Here is a 21,303-nt window from a genome sequence, read left to right as displayed (position 1 = left end):
AAAACAGAGAGAGAGAGAAAGGGAGAAATGGAGTAAGAGAGGGGGAGGAGATGGAGAAAAACAGGAATACAAAGATATCATGATAAAAAAATTAAGAAATAAGTAGAAAAGAAGACAAGAGACAGAAGCTGAAGGGGGAAAACAATGAGAGAGAGAGAGAGAGAGAGAGAGAGAGAGAGAGAGAGAGAGAGAGAGAGAGAGAGAGAGAGAGAGAGATGGAACTAAAGAGTGAGTAAGAGGAGCAGAGGGGGCGGGACGTGTGTGAAAGCCGCAGCATGTTTTTCCAGATCGTATCTGCGAGACCTTCGGACTCTGATTTAGCTGTGATGAGCTCCTGAGGGACGGATGCAGGGGTGGAGAGAGGGATAGATGCAGGAATGGGAAAAGAGACAAATAGATGGATAGATACAGTGACAGATAAAGAGGCAGAGTTGCAGGTAGGTTTGGATTCTGCTGCTTTTCTTTTTCCACTCAGGAGAAACAGCTTGTCGATGTCCTGAGTGAAGCGGACAAACGAGTCACGCTCTGCCTCTGATCAGACACTTTCTCATGTCGGCTCACTGCTTGCTCTGATGTGAGGTCAGCTGTGATAGATGAGTCCAGGTGTTGGACGGCCAGTTCTGCAGCTGTTCTGCCCTTTTCTGAAAATGTGACTGCGGAGCCCGAGGGTCAGGACACTTCACGTATCAACACAGTGACAGGTGGCAGAAGTACTGCTGCTGAGGGAGGAATCTGAACGCCACGCCAACACCAGGAAACTAAAGCGTTTATCTTTCACGTCGTGTCCTGCTGAAGTTGGAAAAAGTCTTCAGAAGCTCGACTGGTACGTTTGATTTAATTTTCAGTTTTGACGCAGATTTGATAATCAGTTTGTTAAATTTTAATGTGATTCTCAATCCAGGATATGAGGCGTACCTGTAAAGCAGGTTGTAATTTAACGTTATAAAATGTTTTGTTTTTTCTATGGCATACGATGGGATTCATTTTCACAGAAACTATATATATTTTTTTTTTTTTAAAAACAATGTTCGAAATGTAAGCAGACGTGCCTCCATTATTGTGAAGCCACAGAGGCCACACCCCTTTTACTTTGAGTGACAGGTCTACTTTATTGGTGCTGAAAGCATAGAGACCATACTTTCATTGATGGATACAGAGGCCACACCTCCTTTACTAATGTTGACAGGTACTGAAGCCACACCTTCTTCAATAGAACTTACAGGGACAGAAGGCACGTCTTCTTTACTCATACTGACAGGTACTGAAGCCACGCCTCTTTCACTAAGACAGAAGGCACAGTGGCCACATCTCCTTTATTAAGACTTACAGGTACAGAGGCCACATCTCCTTTTCTGTGCGTGACATTTACTGACACCACGCCTCCTTTTCTGAGACTGACAGGTACTGAAGCCACGCCTCTTTCATTAAGAGGGAAGGCACAGAGGCCACATTTCTTTATTAACACTGACAGGGACAGAGGCCACATCTCCTTTTATGAGACTGATATTTACTGAAGCCATGCCTCCTTTTCTGAGACTGAGAGGTACTGAGGCCACGCCTCCTACACTAAGATGGAAGGCACAGTGGCAATAGGACTGACCATGTGACAGGCCACACCTCCTTTACATTGACTTAATGCTTTATGAATCAGAGGAAATAACCCTTTAATAACATAAACGATGCACAGTTTAAACGTAAACACTGCATATCAATCATTTACCTTACAGGCCGAAAAGGAAAATTGATCTAAACAGCATTATTCGTTTTTCACTCCTGACACCTTGACAAGTCATTTGCCGTGTGACTCAGTAACATACGAGCAAAATCTTACAGCTCGTAACTATTACTTACATCACACTGATGAAGCTGAGATACTTAAAGTGTCACAGAACTTGAATGCTAGATTAAAAAACCTGTAGAGCTGTGATAAATACTCTAATGAGGGGCGTGGCTTAATATGCTATCCTTCACTCTGAGACACTTCTAGCAAGTTACATCTACCAAATACATCAATCATTTATCACAGTAGCTTCACTTACTAAATTAGCTTTCTGAAACTAGGCTAATTTTGGTACTGTATATAGGTTAGCTTGCTAAACTTGTTACATTAGCTTTTGCACACTTGTTTTGCTTTAGGTTGCTAACTTGGCTTTTACTCCCAAGTAATATGTGAATATTTTAGAACTCACTCACTGGGTTAGCTATTGCCTACTTAGTTCTCTCATATTCTAGAATAACTGTTGCTCACTAGCTTAGCCTTTGATCACTGACTTAGTGTTTACTAGCTTGCTAGCTTTCCCTCTATACTGTACTGTAGGTTACATTTGTTGAAATAAAAGTTCTGTGTGACTCTCTTGTGAGCGCTGTGTGGCGTGGTGTAGCTGATGTAGCCACTGGAATGTTCCTACTATTTTTTCCTAAATGCTATTTTATTCCTTCAACTTTAGTGCTAGCACCAGTGCTAACAACGCTGTGATGTAATCCATACAGGTTTCTCTGTAGCTCCTAAAATCGGCACCATCTAAGACTAATGATGCATTAAATTAGATTCGGACAAAGCCCTGCAACGATCTTTTATCTTCCAGAATCTTCCAGCGTGGCCGATTTAGTTCAGTGAGCTTTGCCGTTGCTAGCAGTGTCATCATGTCAGCGCAAGCTGAAGAAGCACCGTGGCCAGTGGCTGCCTGTTGAATTTCATGAGGGTGGAGGAGGCAACAAAATAAAATCACTTTTTATGAATCATTGCAGTGTAGCCGGTTGTAACGGAGAACATAGAGAACCTCTACAGCAGTGAGCTGGAGTGTGATGAAAACAATAAATATAGACCTTGTCTTCTCGGGCAGCCTATAGTTAAGGTTCATGCAATTATATCTATATCTTTAACAAGTTTCTTGTAGATACGGTATGCTAACTACATTTTCACATCTAATGCTAGTTTGGTTATGCTTTACCTGAGATTAGCCCTGCCCACTTTACCGTGTTGTTCAATTATTCTTAATTTTGTATTAGAGACTATGGCCATGTATCATGTCGTGCTGTTAGAGGAAAATACTCTGTGACATTGTGATGGTGTGATGAGGCGGAGTTACTGCTGCTACACTAAGATCCAGGTCTGAGATCATCAGTTTACAGTCATTTCACATTCTGAAGTGTTTTAATGACATGTTTTTAATTATTTGATTTTATTAAAGAGCGATCTTTCATACTTTTCATAAAATTTTTGTTATATTAAATTCTCAGGAAAGAAGTTAATCCCTGTTTTCACTTACATTATAGCAGCTATAAACAGTCACAAGCCAGTTGGAAAGTTTTGGCACACTGGTACAGTACATAATTCATTCATTTGTGTTGAATTAATGCTTCATTCATGTGTAAAAACATCTTGATTATATATTATATATGATTAGTTTAGACAACAGGCCATGCCCCTTAATGACAGCATTTCAGAAATGTCAGTGAATGGGGACACAGTTGTGTTTTTAGTAATTAATAGATGCTAAACATTAATGCTATAGCTTGAGCTTAATAGTTCTCACTCAAGTGTGTGTATGTGTGTGTAACTCATTTGTGAAGCTATTCCGTTTCTTGTCTCTATCACACAGCATTTCCAATTCCATTAAAATGAATTCCTTTAGAGCTGTGCAGCATTAACACACAATTTGCTTTGTTCCTCGCTGTTGTTTTTTGACAGTTCTCCTGAGGAACGCTCCCACAGAGAACCATCGTGAACAAGCATAGCCTTGGCCATTGTGTTTGTGTGTGTGCTGCTTTGTGAATACCAAGGCAGTTCATTTGAGCTTTATCTCGAAGGTCCACCGATTCTGTGAATATGAGATTAGACCCGGAGTCTGAAGCTCTGAGAGAATGAGACGCACAATAAAATGCTCGCATGCCTACATCTGTCTATTTACACTGGTCTTTGTGAACAGCACATACGTAACAGCATCCGGATGAAATAGGACAGAGTATGAAAGTGGACAGGAGGTTAATGTAAAACACATAATGTTCTTCTTTATACCATTTTTAAAAATAGAAATCAGAAAAAGTACATTTCTAACCCTTGGGTCTGGTGAAGACTTATGTGGTGGAAGTGTGTTATTTTTGTACAGCAGCATGATCTGGAGTGCGTTATTGCTCCTATAGCACTATACCATATTGCCAACAATGCTTACGTTATTAATGAACGTTTGCAATTACATTTAATATTGTGGAACATCTGAGAGACAAGTTAGCTCCTGTTCTCACTTACATTAAAGCTGCAATAAACCGTCAATCTTCAACAGCCCAGCCCCCCCTCTCTCTCTCTCACACACACACACACACACACACACACACACACACACATAGTTGTATAATATCAGGCCCTTAAGTGTTGCATGTAGTGTACATTGTATATACTGAACATAGTGTTTTTTCTCCTCTTCTTTTTATGATAATTTTATCTGTCTAGCATAAATGGAGTAAAAGATAAAATCTGAATACATAAAACCAAATCTACACAACACATAATGAACAACGCAATACCCTAGGATTGAAAAACTCAAAGAGATAAAGCAATATATATATATATATATATATATATATATATATATATATATATATATATATATATATATAGAGAGAGAGAGAGAGAGAGAGAGAGAGAGAGAGAGAGAGAGAGAGAGAGATGTGTTCAGAACTTCTTTAGATTAGATTAAAAGTGGTGCAGCTCATCTGGCGAATCTCCCACCGTGGAGCCAGGACTGGATTTGCCTTTGTAGTCGTGGACGATCCGCACCACCTTGCCACGAGCACAGTGACTCAGAACCCTCTCTCTGGGAGTTGGTTTGTCCTTGTACTTCTTTTTGCAGAGGTGAAAGCTTTTGAAATGTCATAGCAGAGATTTCTGAGGAGCGGCTTGTCACCCGAGTTAAAAGTGTAGATCTGTGCTTAAGGTCTGCTTGTGTTTGAGCGAGAGCGTCTTTTTGGGTGTTAGCATACATTCGTCAGAGCTCAGCGTTGGAACATTAAGCCTGGTTGTTAATGATCAGAAACACTTTACTGCTACATGGAGTTTTATAGGGAGAACCTGGCTTCAAAACGCCTCTGAACACCTTTAAATGCTAAGAGGATTTTATTGTGAAGAGTCACTCGAGAGTACGAAGGACATCAGAGAGAGTTTTACAATAAATAACAAATTCTCTGAATGTCCTTCTGACATATTCAAAGAGAAGACTTTATGTTATGAGGACTTTATTGATCCTGGGAGAAAATTCTAGCTTTTGCCATAAGAATATTAAGAATAACAAATTAAATAAGAATATAATATAGATAACTGTGATAATAAATGAAAAAAAAAAAAACATTTCATAAAAACTGACACTCCACAACTGAAAAGTGACTAAAAGTGAAGTGTTGATTTCTTTTTTGTCAATGCACCATTCAGCCTTTACATTAAAACTACTAGCATGTGACATAAATAACGTTAAATATCTGTTTACATCGGCATCTGTCAGGGTCAGATTCAGAGCAGCAAGCAAACACTAAGTTGATGTGTTAGAAGCAGGAAAAATTTGGAAGTGTAAGAATCTTTGACAAATTGTGATGGCTAGGCGGCAGGCTCTGACTGGGTCTTACTGGGTCTTACTGGCTCTGACTGGGCCTGACTGGTTTTGACTGGGTCTGATTCGGTCTGAGCTTCTCCACACAGTAGGTGCTGCAAGTTGTTAGTGTAAGTGTTGTTAGTATATAGTGGTTAGAACCTACGAAACATGCTCCAAGCTACAACAAACTGTGACCAGGCAACAGGGTCATGGGCAATTAAGGCTCCAATTCCCATCTGGTCCGATCCATTCAGAAGAACTACTGAAGAACAAATTCCTGAAGTCATGAATGCTGACTCTGACAGAAAGGAGTCAGATAACACAGAGCATCACAGCATGCTGGAGTTGTGTAGCTGAAGAGGGTCAGAGTGACTGACTGCTTAACACCAACTAAAGCTCCTACAGTGGACACACGATAACTGGACGCCTGCTCTGGGTGTGTGTGTGTGTGTGTGTGTGTGTGTGTGTGTGTGTGTGTGTGTGTGTGTGTGTGTGTGTGTGTGTGTGTGTGTGTGTGTGTGTGTGCGCTGCTTACTTGGGGGAAGAGATGAAACCAGGATACACCATGGGAGCAAGGCAAGCCAGCAGAGCCAGAACCATGCTCCAGGCAATGTTCTTCTGGAAAACCTCAAGTCCTGCATTCATGTAGATGTTGCTTTGACACATACCACCTACCTAAACACTACTGGGTTTACTTCTTCATGGCAATGGTGTTCCCTGATGGCAGTTTCCTCTTTCAGCAGGATGATGCTCCCTGACACACTGTAAACATTGTTCAGGAATGGCCCAAATAACATGAAAAAGAGTTCAAGGTTTTGACTATGACTCCAAATTACCCAGCTCTAAATCTGAACGAGCAAATGTCAGATCCATCGAGACCCACCTTGTAATTTGCAGATACAAAGATACCGGATACAAAGATGCCAGATGCAGATACAAAAATGCAGATACAAAGATGCCAGATATGACAGCACACCTTCAAAAGTCTTGTGGAGTCCATGGTTTGATGAATCAGAGCTGGAGAAGCACAAGCTACGCAATATTAGACAGGTGGTTTAAATGTTATGGCTATTCAGTGTATATTTAAAAAACTATAATAATAATAATAATAATAATAATAATAATAATAATAATAATAATAATAATAATAATAATTTATGAAGGATCTGAAGTTTTTTCATACAGCTTCAATGTCCTTAATGACTGTAATATAATACAGGTTTAAGGTGATACAAGCATGTGTTTTAGTTCCCATATTTTTCATCATTATCTGGTTTGTTGCTTAGTTTTGAATGACCGACTTTCATACAGATCTGGCAACCCTCATGACCCAAACTGAGGCATTTATCTTTATTTAATTGAATTGGCTTCATGTCTAGGATTGTCCAAGGATTTCTCCTTTCTATCATCTGTACTGTGTGTGTGTATGGGTGGAAAGTATTACATATTCATAGGTACATTCCAACTTTTGACATCTTTTCACTGTGCCAGGAAAGGAGAGAAAGTCAAAATTTGAAACAGAGGCAGCGGCCAGGGGCAGAGTCCCATTAACAAGCTGTCTGCACAAAACACCAGAAAAAGTGATGGTACTGTCGACTTCCTAAATTATAACTTTTAAAAGCGGGGAGAAGTTTAAGAGTTTAAGAAGTTGAGAGAATAGATGTGGCAGATCAAGAGTAGAAAGGAAGTGAGTGATGAGAGGAGGGAAGGAAAGGAGGGAAGGAAGATAAGGACAGAGAACAGAGGTCACAGGATAGAATAAAAAAGGAAGGAGATGCACTAGGACTTTGTTCTACAGAAATAGAGCTAAAATGTGTGTAGAATATTCAGTATCTATTTAATTTCAGGTTCAATAATAAACCCTTTAAACCTATAAAATTGTTAGTACTATTTTATAAGTCCTATTCAGCGAGTAATAAAAATCCTGGGTTTCCTCTATGTATTAGATAACAATGTATAGAAAAGCATTGTGAATGAATGAATGAATGAATGAATGAATGGTTCTAGAGGATACGTCTGCACTGGGGCAAAAAACTCAACAAAACAAACACCAGGTTAATTAAAATGGGCATTAGCATAGTCATGAAGTTCCATCCATCCATCCATCCATCCAGCCATTTATCCTTAATAACTGCCTGGTCAGGGTCACAGTGGTAGGAATAATAACTATGTGTGTGTATGAGTGTATAAATATTCTGAAGTTGAGTGATGAAGCTGAGGATGAAGAACTGTCAGAGTCACACCATGCTCACACTGCTGATGTTTCTACACCCGGGTGTTTTCTAGCGAATTCCAGACTTTTCCAGAAGCATGTAAATTTCCACTCTAGGTTTAAAGGTGTCACTGCATGAGACTTCTGCTCTACATACACTCAACTCTACATTCCTTTGCATTTCATAACGTGTTTAAACCTACAGTAAATCTGCATCTATGTTCAAACTCACCCTAACAACCTTCAGAGTTCACGTTCACAGTTTCCATATTGTTTGCTTTTGCCATGTTTATTATATAATAATAAATCTGTACCGTCATCTGCCTCATATTAAAAACCATGTACAATAATCCAGGTTTTCTCCAACTCACATTTTTCCTAGCATTCAAGAGTACACCGAGAGTACTGTATGTGGCAAATCATAAATTCATTGATTGTTGTGATTTTTCTTTTCTCCTCTCTGGTGTTTTTGGCCAACACTTTTCTCTCCCCTGGGCCAAGCCATCTTTCTCTCCACACTCAGATTCTCAGCTCACTGGTCTGTGCCAGCCTCGGAAATGGCTGGATGAATATTAACTCATGTTTTACCCAAACTTCACATAAAATATGCAGGAAGTTTAAGAGTGCAGGAGAAATGTAACTGGATTTCATACAAGTAACACCAGAAAAGACTGAATGAATCAAGCGGAACAAAAACAAGAATGAATTGTAAAATAAAAATAAATAAATAAATTGACCGAATGTTAAAAAAAAAACAACAAAAAAAAACAACATATTTTTTTCATAAAAAAAGAAATCAGATTTGAAAATAAAATAATTGCATATAAATCGCATGTGAAATTATATGAATTCTGTAGGAATCATATGTGAAGTGAAAAGAATCTCTTGAATCACGTGAAATAATCCCTGAAAAGAGATGAATGGTGTAAAATAATGTAAAAAAAAATGAACAGCTCAAAATATATATATATATATTTGGACAATTGAATCAATCAAAAAGAAATCAATTTTAATAATCTAAAAGGAAAGATACATTGATCCTGTGTGTAAATGTCAGTAAAAATAAATGAATCGTGTAAAAAGCACATCATGTGACTCTTTCCCTGATGTGTCAATATAAAACCTATACAATCAAATCACAATCCTCAAGCCTCTAAACATGAAATCTAGTCCTCTTTACAAGAGCAAATGGAATGATTTTCTTTTTACCTTGTTGAATTTGACAGCAACAGAAGTAAACAGAGCTTCATGTCACGTTTTAATTAACTCTCTTAAGAGCTGTTGACAAGCCTGGCTCCGAAAAGGTCAGTAAGCTCTTCAAACAAAGAGCATGTGAGACCAGGAACACTTTAGCGGATGTAATGCGTTTCTTAAAAACAATACAGGACAATATTGACATGTCCTTCACTCAGAGACAAATCTACAGCCCCTGAAAATCTGCTAATTGGTGTCCTAGCCCTTGCTGCTGATTGCTCCAGCATTTCGTTCCTGTCTGAATTTCTCCGAATCAGTCCAGGATCTAATCTTTGCCTCCTATTATTTCAGGCTACAGGTTTTAGCAGGTATTTGTAACATGAATTTGAAGTTCATCTTATCCGCATATTCCACAGGATTCCAGTATTAAATTATGCTCCAGATCGTAGACCAGCGCGGCCCGATTGTGTCTTCCCCGAACGGCGTAATCACTCACGCTGAAAAACGAGCAAGAAGAGGCAAGGAGCCAATATGGCGAAGTGTTAATAATAATGAATAAAGTTAGAAAAAGACAATCTGTTCACAGCTTCTCTCTGTAGGTTTGAAAATGATCTTCTACTTACACCACAGTGCAGCTGAGATCTGGATTCTGACTGGTGTTGATTAATTGCCCCTCGCAGGTTTACATTAACACACCAGTTCTGATACGTTTCTATAGTAACAGTTCATTCACAGGGAAGAAATGAGGATTAAAGAAGATTAAAGATGTTTTGTCAACGTCTTCTTTCAGGAGATGTTAATTTAACATTTAAGGAAGGAGTCTCCAGTGTCAACACTTTTTCAGAATACTTTCTCAAGAAAGAGAAACAAAGGCTGGTGATAGAACTGTTTATAGCTAACTGAGATCAGGTATTTGTTCCACAACATGAAAAAGTAATTAGAAATGAATAAAAAAAATTGCATACAGTATGCTGGCCTTTGTATCGTGCTTATTTTTTAAATGGTGTTACACAGTGCAGTGTTAAATATTAAAGCAGATCCATAATCAAAGTCCATGTTCATAGCATCGAATCAACTAATCAGGAACTAGCGTAAATTTAGCATAAAGCTTAAAATAAATAAATAAATAAATAAATAAATAAATAAATAAATAAATAAATAAATAAATAAATAAATGAGAAAAGACACAAAACAGAAATAAAGAAAATACAAGGACTGAACGTGAATACACAACACAATTGGCAAGATTTCACAATGAGACAAGGACACAGGTGCAAACACTCAGGTAACACAGCAATCACAAGACACATGAATAGAATTACAAAATCATTTCAAACATGTTTCCTGTATAGGCCACACCCACTTTTGGTTTAAGTCCTATACAGAATTGAATATTTAGAGAATTACACAAATACAGATAGTGGTATTGTGTTACACTCCTACTCTACACACATTGTCAATGTTTGTGTTTCTCAGCTTGTATTATTTCCAGATTTTTTATTTTATTTTGTAGAACAGGTTTATTTGTCCCTTTGGGCTGTTTGGTATTTGTTATAATACTCACATCAGCTTTAAGGAGAGTTTTCATAGCTGGTGCGTAAGCGTGGCCATGTTACGTCACGTCATTATGTGTTAATCACCCTGCACGTAAATCAGTTCACAATTAGGAGTGAATACTGCAGTAAATCATGCTCCAGAAGTGAGACACAAACACTCCATGTGTCTTCCCTGGATGCTGTAATCATTCACCGAGAGGCGGACAACCAATCTGGTGCAGCGTTAATAATAATAAATGCAGCTTTAGAAAGCCAACAATCTATTTGTTCTCTTTCTGTTGTTCTCTCTCTCTCTCTCTCTCTCTCTCTCTCTCTATCTATCTCTCTATGGACTACATCTTCATTTTAATCATATCTGCTGGCAAAAATAGCATCATCACTCTGTATTTTCAGGGAAACGAAAGCATCAATTTGCCGATTCGCACCACTGCCATGTTGACTGTGTGCCAGAGGCAGCATATGTCACTGCTGCCGACTCTAAACATGCTAATCCCTGCTCACTAAGAGCATGTTTTACACAAAGTTTTAAAAGAGAGAGATATTGCCTGTTAATTGGAATTCACTTCAATCAGAGTTACATTGGTTCTCAAACCTAATTATGTGCTGGTCTGATTAACAAACAAAGGCACTTGTGAGGTAAAGACTGTTTGTAGCTGCTATAAGATAAGTAGTGAGAGAAAACAAAGGCACTTGTGAGGTAAAGACTGTTTGTAGCTGCTATAAGTATTGAGAAAAAACAAAGGTACTTGTGAGGTAAAGACTGTAGCTGCTACAGTATATGGTAATAATGATGCACTAATGTCATGTCATTATACTGCTGCCTTCACGTGCTATCGGATTTAGCATAAAATTAATTTCCCGCTATAAAGTTGCACAAGAATGATGCATGTGAATTTGTAATTTTGACTGAAACTCAGAGATCATTCCCAAATTTCCGAGAGTGGGGGAGTCCTAAACCTTCAACAAGGTGGAAGAGAGTGGAGTTTCTTTACTGAATAATGTGTTTTGTTCATCAATGCCATTTTCTGTGCACTATTCTATGCATGGTGAACATTTTTACATAGTAAAATTGCTTGTATTTCTGATTGCAAAGCACATTGAATGTGACATACTCGTAATTACTACAGTACTTCAGAAGAGGAAAGTAGAATCAATTGCTGGTGGCATTAAAGACTTGTGTACGTGGTGTTAAAAGAAAATCTAAATAACTCATCACTCCATGTACAGTAAATGATTATTTTCCTTCCTATTTCAGAGACAGACATCACAATAGAACATTTTCAGGATACAGCAAACCTTGAATTATAATGTCTTACATTTTTTGTCTATCATGACATTTCCTTCCTTCTTCTAGCAGAATAAATGCAGAAGAATATTAAGAAATTACCTTCATTCAGTTTTAATCTCGTATGTGTGGGTGTGCTGTCAGCTCACTTCCCTTCTCCGGACAACCCTTTTGCTTACCTCTTAACTTTCTGCTTAGCCGCAAGCTCCTGGCTAACAATAGCCAGTGTTTCTTTAACTGAATGTGACAGTGCAGGTTCAGTGATTCGGCCAGTTGCAGAAAACTGAAACGACGAATGTTTATTCAGCAATAAGCAGCTTAGTTCTGTAACTACTCCAGACTGCTAATGCAAAGCGCCCTGAAGCGGTTTCCTGTTAGTCACGCTCCAGAATAACAATGCACATCTTACACATCAGCCAAGACTGTTTACTTAGAGAGAGCGGTTTATAAAACCAGACAGATTAAATTCTCACTGTCTTTTTATTGTGTAGAAGCTGCAGGACCCTCACTTCATTGCGTGATACCATTATTTACAGCTCTAATTCCTTTCATCCAGATGACTTTAACAATCCTGTAAATGCATTACTGTAAAGAAATACTTCCTGGTGTTTATACATTTTCATCTTTTCCTGCTATGAAAGTAAATAAAAATACATTCTAATCACTCAGATGTGCATTGCTAGCTGTCAGGAATATAGTTTAAAGTTTGGGAACACTCTGTGTCATTCATCGGACACTAATGAATGACGGTTTGTTGTGTAGTTGGGAGAGATGACAGATGATTATATTCCTACAACAGAATGTCCGAAAGCATTTTATTTTCTTTAGACTCCTCCCATCAATGTTAATCTGTTCAGGTAAGGCGTTCCACCGTCCAATTCTCATTGAATGAGATGTTACTGTAGAAACATCAGGATATGAATCGAAGTGCAGAATCAGACAGCGCTGTGTATAACGGGATGTAAGTCCGCTCTCCTGGGATGTACAGTACCAGCGATATGAGCTGCATGTCTGCTTCAAAACTGTCATCACTTGCTATTTGAGGCTGTCTTGTGATTAGCAAATACATTTTCCTCCAAGGCATCTACAGTAGCACGTTAGATTTGCCTTGAAGTCTTCTCACACCTTTAACTCACCCTTAAAGGAAAGAAAGAAATCACTAAAACACACCCCCAACCAGCTGTCATTTGTTAGCTGATTAGCATTGTTAAGTGACATTTTCTTTACTGTTTTTAGCCACATTAGCATTTTTGATTGACATTTTCATTCATGGTTTCTTTTTGTCTACTAGGTGGATAATTATGGAGAACGTTCTCCACAGAGATCCGAGTCGACCTGCCCTGGATTTTCATATTTTCAATTTCAATTTCACCTCAATATACCTTCGGTTATCACACAACATAGTTCAGGCGTTTTCTCCTGTAGTTGTGGAGTGTGTGGTCTTCTATTTTTTGACCCTGAACCTCAGGGCTAGCTTTTCCCCAGTGCTTGTAATATCCATTTGCATAATCAGTCCATAAGCATCCTTGATCCTGAAGCAGACTCATTTTAGAGACTAATGCATTGCAAACAACCAACACATTACAATGCTAACATACTCTTGGAGTCCTGTCAAAACACTTACAGCCCTAAAGTTGCAAAATTTATTCCTATTTTTAAATTTCTCAAGCCTCTCAAAACTACATTCTAGAGCGCTAATTATCCTTGAGTTTGCTCCAATTCCTTTTACGCTGTGATCCATAAAAAAATACAAAAACAATCCTCTCTGTTTAGTTACATCATATCCAAGAAGCTAAAAAGACAAACACATTACTGCTTCAGAGACAAAAACGGAATAGGGCATTACAGACAAGACATCCAATTCTTTCTCCTCTATACATATGGATGATCCAAACAACCCTATAGATCATCCTGGACGTGCGCAGAAATATGGAACGGGAATGTTCTGATCCATGTAATCTCCTCTTTCCTACAGGTAGAACACTGGACAATTTCAAGCTGCTCTGAATCTTCATCAATGTCATCGAAACACTGTGGCGTGTTTTACCCCGGATTCGAAGCTCGTCTCCTTCCAGTTTGCAGAGTCATTTAGTATTCCAAGCTGAAGGTCCACAAAGAAAGGTTTCCAATGCTCATGGGGAACTGTGTGCTGCTGTTCCTCTGGTGTCTCCTGGACAAGAGCTTTGTTTCTCCAATGCACAGGTGGGGAAAGGAGCATCATGGGGCCCTGAGGGACCACAGGAAGCCCGGCATGGCAGCCGTTCAGAGAGTCAAACGAGGATGGGTGTGGAACCAGTTTTTTGTTCTGGAGGAATATATGGGGTCTGAACCACAGTATGTTGGAAAGGTAAAGCACATATTCAAGATTTTGTAGTAAATCAATATAGTTGTAGTAAATCAGTAATAAAATCAATTTGATTTACTTCATGACATTCGGAACATGATCAAAATAAGGGTTTAAGCAAACAATGTTAACATCAGTATATCGTATCACTGGAAACACGTTTGGAAAACTGAGATCTGATCTGGATGTTTTTATAGACATGCCCCTGACATCCCTTCACCCCATTTTGCTTTGTTTAGTTTTGTAAGCACGCAACATAGACATTTTTTACTATTATCAAAGAAAAAAAAAACAGAGAATATTAACATTAGTAGCAAATTTCCACAGGAGAAAGATCGGTAATAATTAAATACAAACATTTTTAAAAGTGAAAAAGATGAATTAGTAACAATCCTCTTGGCTTTACATGTAAACACATCGAAATGTAAAAACAGAGGCATACTTTAAATCATGTAGCTAACTCTTGTGCAGATAATGATGCTAACTAGCTAACACCTACTGGTAGAGCTAAAACATGGTAATTATGGCACTCAGTGCCATTTTCTTTCAAACAGCAGTCAGTTGGTATGATTTATAATACCTACAAATAAAATATTTTCCATTCAGGTCATCATATCTTGAAATGCATCTATTAGCCTCGACTCCACCCTCTGTTTTTGTGGTTCTGTGGGGGTTGATTTGCTCGTATTCAGTAGATGGCAGAATAATTTACAAGCGCCTTCAGTAAGTCAGCTCGACCGTTTTTTTGGTGAGTTTAGTATTTGTCATGACATATTTGTCTACAAATCCCCAATCCTTCAGAGGTTCATAAGTATGCATCACTTCACCCTGTAATGAAATGTAAAGCTCAGATCCATCTGAGACATGTGCTTTTCCTTTTGTTTGGTCTTTTCCTAAGCTTTCTTATTAAACAGTTCCTCAAAATAACACCTTCTAATAACAGTCGATCTGTAAATATCGGTTTGTTGCCTAGTGAAAAAAAACCCATCTGAATGCTGATGTTTTTCCACTGGTCTTACAAATGACCAGTCTGTGAACGTCTGTGAAATTTCAAAGGCCAAAAGAGGACTATATGGGATTGTGTTTGGTGATTGCTTACTGATTTATGTTGACCGCACTGGTCTAATCGTCCATGAGGAATACTCTATTATCCGTTGCTTATGGCAGGCTAACTTGGTGGTATAACTTGTAGCCGTCGAGAGCATTGATTTTGCATTCAGCGCGAAGGCGTCGGGTTAAAGGGATTTTATTCTCTCAGATGTTCCAAATTGAATATCAAGGCTCGGTCGTTGAGGAAGCCGTACCTTAAGCTTAAATGGGATCATGGTTAAATTGAACCATCACGTTAGGTCTAGTGGAGTCGTGTCAGAGGCGGACGAGGGATTGCCAAGCGGTTTTGTTCGGGTTATCAAGTCGTCCTTCAAGTTAAGAGAAGAAGTCACGGCCCTCAATTGCTGATCAATTTAACCCAAAGAAAGCTGGCGGCTAAACAACATCAAGCTTCACTTGATAGGCTTCAAAAAACTTCATCCTTCTCTCACCTGGTTAAAAGGGAATCGGATGGAACATTCCAGAGTGTGAAGGAGGCAGTCAGTGCTCCTGGATTCGTTGGATAACATGGTTGAAGATCAAAGATTGGAAAGTTGGATGAGGCAATGACTTTGAGGTGTGAAAGCAAACTTTGAACACTTTCCCTAATAATTAATGTGAACTTCACACCACAGAATGTGATCACAAAGAGTTCCGAGTTGTTTCCTTTGATTTTAATAGCATTTTAATAGCAGTGGCATGTTCCCACAAATCAGCTGAAACGCAATATGGTTGATGCAAGAATGTTTTTTACTAGTTACTTAGTTAAATTCTTAGATGCTGGAAACACTTCATAAAAATGAGGAATATACAAGTTTTTGGAAACATTGACTAATCTGAAGCTAATCTGTGTTACACATGTGAAACCGTGTCAAACCTGAAACATGATCATTTTTGTTAGGAGTTTATGATAAAGAAACGTCTTTGGATTGAAGTCGGAAGGCGCAGCGTAGATGATGTCCGTTCCAATGAGAAAGGCAGACGCTATTTATTGTTCCTTATTGTTCCTATAAGACCTACTGTATGTTTCTGATTGGCTGTGGTGGTAATGTGGGGAAACACAGCACACTGTGATCATCTTTCAATTACCATATGAACTACTATACTATTTATAACATACTTTACTTATTTAGGCTGCACCAAAACATTCCACAGCACATTAGTTTTTAAAGTCTTTGCTATTTATAATTTAGGAGCGACTTTATACTCAACTGGTGCCGACGGCTGCAGGTAAAAACCAAAGTGGAGCTGGTCACAGCCTTGGTGTGTTGGTTTATTTGTGTCCGTAGATGAATTTAATTTGAAATACATGCTTTCAATTTGGACTTGTACACAAGGACTAGGGGCTGCATACTTCATATTCTGCAGGATATTATTTGTCTAAATAATGAATGAAAGATTGAGAGTTTTTAATCTCATCACTGCCTTGGAGTCTGTGAGGCTACTTTCGTTGCAGGTTTCCTATCTTGATCATGTATGTAGGCTTAAAAAGCCACATGGAATCATTTAGCAAACACATTTCCACAAAGCTCAAACTTTCCAAGAACACAAAGTATATTGCTAACTCAAATGGCTCAAATTATTGAAGTGCCAAGAAGCCATGTTCTTCCTTAAAGGTTAAGACACCAATCCACAAGTAATTCCCGCTGAATGCTAACGCGGTGTGTGTAATTTATACATGAACACACCGAATTGACATTTTACAGATCTTTCAACTCCAGTTATTCTTATTTGAATGGTACATTTTCAGCAATCAGACGTTAAGAAGAAACCGAGTCGAGGGAAGCCGCAGTGAAATATGAAACGTGATCAAAGGTGGCACCTCACTGTAATCCATTTTCGGCAATCTGAGCATTTTATACGACTTGATAAGAGAGTGGGATGAAGGATAAGGTAAAAAAAAAAAAACTAGCACAACAGGAAGTGAAAAAAGTGTAATTGTGCTTTTCACAGAAATTCGCATGAATTCTGTAATAAAAACTCTGTATGAGGAAAACAGGGAGAATATCTCTCTCACTCACTCATTTTCTACCACTTATTCGAACTTCTCGGGTCACGAGGAGCCTGTGCCTCAGGCGTCATCGGGCATCAAGGCAAGATAAACTCTGGACGGAGTGCCAACCCATTGCCGGGCACACACACTCTTATTCACTCCCGCAATCACACACTACGGACAATTTTCCAGAGATGCCAATCATCCTACCATGCAAGTCTTTGGACCAAGGGAGGAAACCGGAGTACCCGGAGGAAACCCCTGAGGCACGGGGAGAACATGCAAACTCCACACACACAAGGCAGAGGCGTGATTCGAACCCTGACCCTGGTGGTGTGAGGCGAACGTGCTAACCACTGGGTTTCAGTACCAGCATCTTTGAAAGTAGCACATCTGCACATCATATGATTAGATTATATCGCTCCTTTTACTATTGTTTCCGTAGTAGCAGAATATTTACAGGGTTTTGTACGGCAGATGCTTCACGTAAAGGGTTTTAGAAAAGGAGAGTTTTATTTTACATTTATGGAAGTTATGGAGTCTCCAGTGCCTAGTTTGACAAAACAGAAAAAAATAAGAGAAGCTTTGGTGGTAAACAAGCGTAGTTACAAGGAAGATGATGTGTCCTTCTTTAATATGTTAAAAATGCCACATTGCTGCAGTATAAGAGAAATAATTCTGCCATTACAAGAAAAAATAACCAAATTTAGAGTTCAGTTCCACTGTACCTCGACTCTACTCGAGATTCATTCCTTCGGTATTTCTTCATAATCCGTGACCTGACATGTTGGTATCAATCCGTTTTCTAATCAAGACCAAACAAATACTGTAGCAGAAAAGCTTTGGAGGATTTGTCCCAGATTGCACAGAGAAAAACTTTCAGATGTGTACTTCTGGAGTGCTTTAAGAGTGTGATTATATTGCACAGCATGTGCAATTAAATAATCGGTAAATTTACCCCATGCTGAGAGTCAGAGGAAGAGTGGCAGTGGTGCAGGCTCTGTGATTAAGGTTCTATAATAGTGACTTGAAGGATGTGAGTTTAAAATCCCAGGACTGCCAGAAAAACTATAATGTATAATTGCACACTGGAAATGCAAATGTGTAGGCTTATTATGGCTTAGCAGTCTGTTAGTTCTCATGGTGGTAGGGGGTCTGATGAGTATCGTGTGGTAACAGACCTCAATTACAGCCTTATCCCGAGCGCCATTAAATTCTGGGTTCTGACTGATCAGAAGGTAATGATACATTTTTTAGAGCAGCAGCTACAAATGACATTGATATTAATGTGTTCAATCAAATAGTTTCCATAGTAACAGCTCAGTCACTTGGACGTTTAAGAGTTCCACATATAAAAGTACAAAAAAATCTTGATATGGTGAAGTTTGCTGTAAGGAGACGTCTTCAGTGTCAGTTCTTCATCACGGTCTGATGTAAAGCTGTAATATTAAGTTTACACTTACTTGGTAACATGGCAAACTTTGCCTTATTAGAGTAATATAAGAAAGGATGACGAGGAAAGGAGTGTTTATAGCTGCTATGATGTAAATGAACTTGCTTCTATGTTTTAAAGACATTCCACAACATGACATTCTCTAATCGGTCAAAATCCAGAGCAGAAACGTTTAAAAAAAAATACTCAAATCTGTCCACCATTTTATGGTATTTAATTTCCAATCTGTTTTTGAGATTAATTCTCAATTAATTAAGATTTGTGCCTTTGACCAATCCACACTCCTACACTCACAGCAAACATGGTTCTTTGGGATAATTAATAGTTCTTTGCCACTACTTCTACTTGAAAGCATTCTGCTAGAGGAACATTGTCCTAGATTTAACCTTTTCCCTGAGGGACGACTGCATCCAGTCAAATATTCAATCCACTTCAACTTGCACTGATTGAGATGCGAGAAATTAGAAGTGTCGATTCTAATTGCCCTAAAAATCTATAAACTGGGGTCGACGAGGACAGAGTCGGCTGAATCAGCCGAAAAAAACAGGCTTTAAACTGGGGTGATCTGCTAACACACATGCTAGCCGAATCAGGATCACCCTTGGCACGATTCAAACAGGTTGATCCTTGATTATGGAATATAAATGAAAAAGTGTAAGTAATTGCTTTCATATGAGGAGCAATCAGCCTTTTACACTAAGGATAGATTATCTGAGCAGGACAATTTGTTCTCTCAGCATGACCTTTAAAATGAAAATTAATCATACTAGCATCATTAAGAGACTAAAGCCAGTGTACCCTAAGAGCATCTCACAAGAACACACTGGCAGCTGACATCCTCGGCAGTGTGAATGGAGATTGAATGAGGTCTGAGCTCAATTTGCAACCCAAACCATAATGATGTCCTTTATAAAAGATTAACCGTATAAATAAAGTGGAACATGGAGCCTGTTTTATCCCCCTGTTAGGAATCAAGGATTATCTTGTACCATAAAGCCAGCTCAGAGGGCTAAGTAATTAATTCTTTATTCAGTAGTCCTTTATGCTTTAGTGAATGGGATATATTTATTAATTTGATGTGGAACTGTTGCGTGACCGAGGATGGATCTTTTGGGCTTGGATCCTATGAGAAATATGTCTATATTACAGGGACAGCAGGGTAAATTTTCTCCAGTGTGAAATACTGTAGCTCAGTCCATTGCCTACACCCAGCTGCCCCTAGGTGCAAATGAGCTTGTGTCTTGTCCTCTAATGGACTGGCATCCCATCTAGGACATATTCACATCCAGAGATAACAAAGAAGGGCTCGGGATATACCCTGACCAGTTCTCAGTGAAGACTGGGGACATTTTGTTGTGTAGAGAAACTTCTTACTGATTGGTGGGACATTGTCAGTCCATATTGTATGTGTTTTTTTTTTCCATTTGAAGCACTATGCCAGATATGACCAAAGTGTTTGAATATAAAGTAACACAGTACAGTAGGTATTGTTGCCTCTTCACAATTCCATGAACTATGGTGGCATCTTATGTTTCTCATGTTCTCTCAGTGGCTGCTTGTGTTTCTTAAGGTTTCTGCCCACATCTAAAAACCATTTCTGTTGGTGCACTGGTTACTCATACTTAGGTTGTACCTAGTGAATTAGTGGGTGAATGTGTGTGCAAGGTGTCCTGGGATGGACTAACTTCATGTCCAGCATGTGTTCCTGTTTGACCCTGACCACTATAAAGCTGTTAATGGAAATGTGTGACTGATTGAGAAGTCTATACAAATGCTCTGTGTAGCATCGTTAATCTGTACAACACAGTAATGCTAGCAGAAAAACCTGAACTTTCTAAAGCTGAAAGGCAACATGACTGACAAGTCAGTAGTGGGTGTGTGATTTTTTTTCTCCTCCATTTACAAAGCTTGAGCTTTCACAGATTTTATTTTGAAAGCTTTACCAAAAATTCCGAAGAGTGTCCTGATTAAAGAGTCACTGACTTGCTCATCTCAACTTAATACCATCTCAACAGTTCAAATAATGGTTGAGGACAGAATCCTTTGATGATCCTTGTGCTTAATGAGCCTTGGCCAGCTGATGAATCTGCTGACTGTTACTGTAGCTGTGAGCATCTTTTTGTTCTGCTTCTCCCCATCAGCGTAATGTGATTTCCGCTGAATTGTCTCATTATGATGAACCTTGCAGCTACACAGTGACCTGGATCGAGGAGATAACTTGGTGAAGTACACGCTGTCTGGAGAAGGAGTCGGTTCTATTTTTACTATCGAACCCACCACCGGAGACATCCATGCCTTGAGGAGCCTGGACCGTGAGGAAAAGCCATACTACATGTTGAAGGCGCAGGCTGTGGATGTGTTTACAGGAAAAGCTCTCGAACCCGAGTCCACGTTCATCATCAAGGTCCAGGACATCAATGACAACGAGCCGAAGTTCTTGGAGGGTCCGTACAGGGCTAGCGTTCCTGAGATGTCCCCTGTAGGTAAGCTGAGCTTCTTCACATAAGTGTAAATCAAATTTGCTTCCATGAAACACATAATAATTTTTTCCAGGCTTTGTTGTGAAATCCATTTTTTGGTTCTATTAAAGTTTAA

At 38.9% G+C, this 21,303-nt stretch overlaps 1 protein-coding gene across 1 annotated transcript in view; it reads left to right on the top strand.

Annotated features, from left to right (window-relative positions):
* The first annotated feature begins 226 nt into the window (after positions 1-226).
* The window catches only part of cdh12a (cadherin 12, type 2a (N-cadherin 2)), a 47,440-nt gene continuing 26,363 nt past the window's right edge, over positions 227-21,303 (top strand). The window contains exons 1-3 of the mRNA XM_027142706.2: positions 227-823; positions 13,805-14,176; positions 20,897-21,191. Of these exons, the coding sequence (XP_026998507.1) occupies positions 13,958-14,176; positions 20,897-21,191 (514 nt within the window). The 5' untranslated portion in view covers positions 227-823; positions 13,805-13,957. The remainder of the gene's footprint in view (positions 824-13,804; positions 14,177-20,896; positions 21,192-21,303) is intronic.

The sequence above is a fragment of the Tachysurus fulvidraco genome, chromosome 22, assembly GCF_022655615.1.
Source record: "Tachysurus fulvidraco isolate hzauxx_2018 chromosome 22, HZAU_PFXX_2.0, whole genome shotgun sequence".
NCBI lineage: Eukaryota > Metazoa > Chordata > Actinopteri > Siluriformes > Bagridae > Tachysurus > Tachysurus fulvidraco.
The sequence above is the reverse complement of the archived record's forward strand: the minus strand, read 5'-3'. Positions and strand labels throughout refer to the sequence as shown.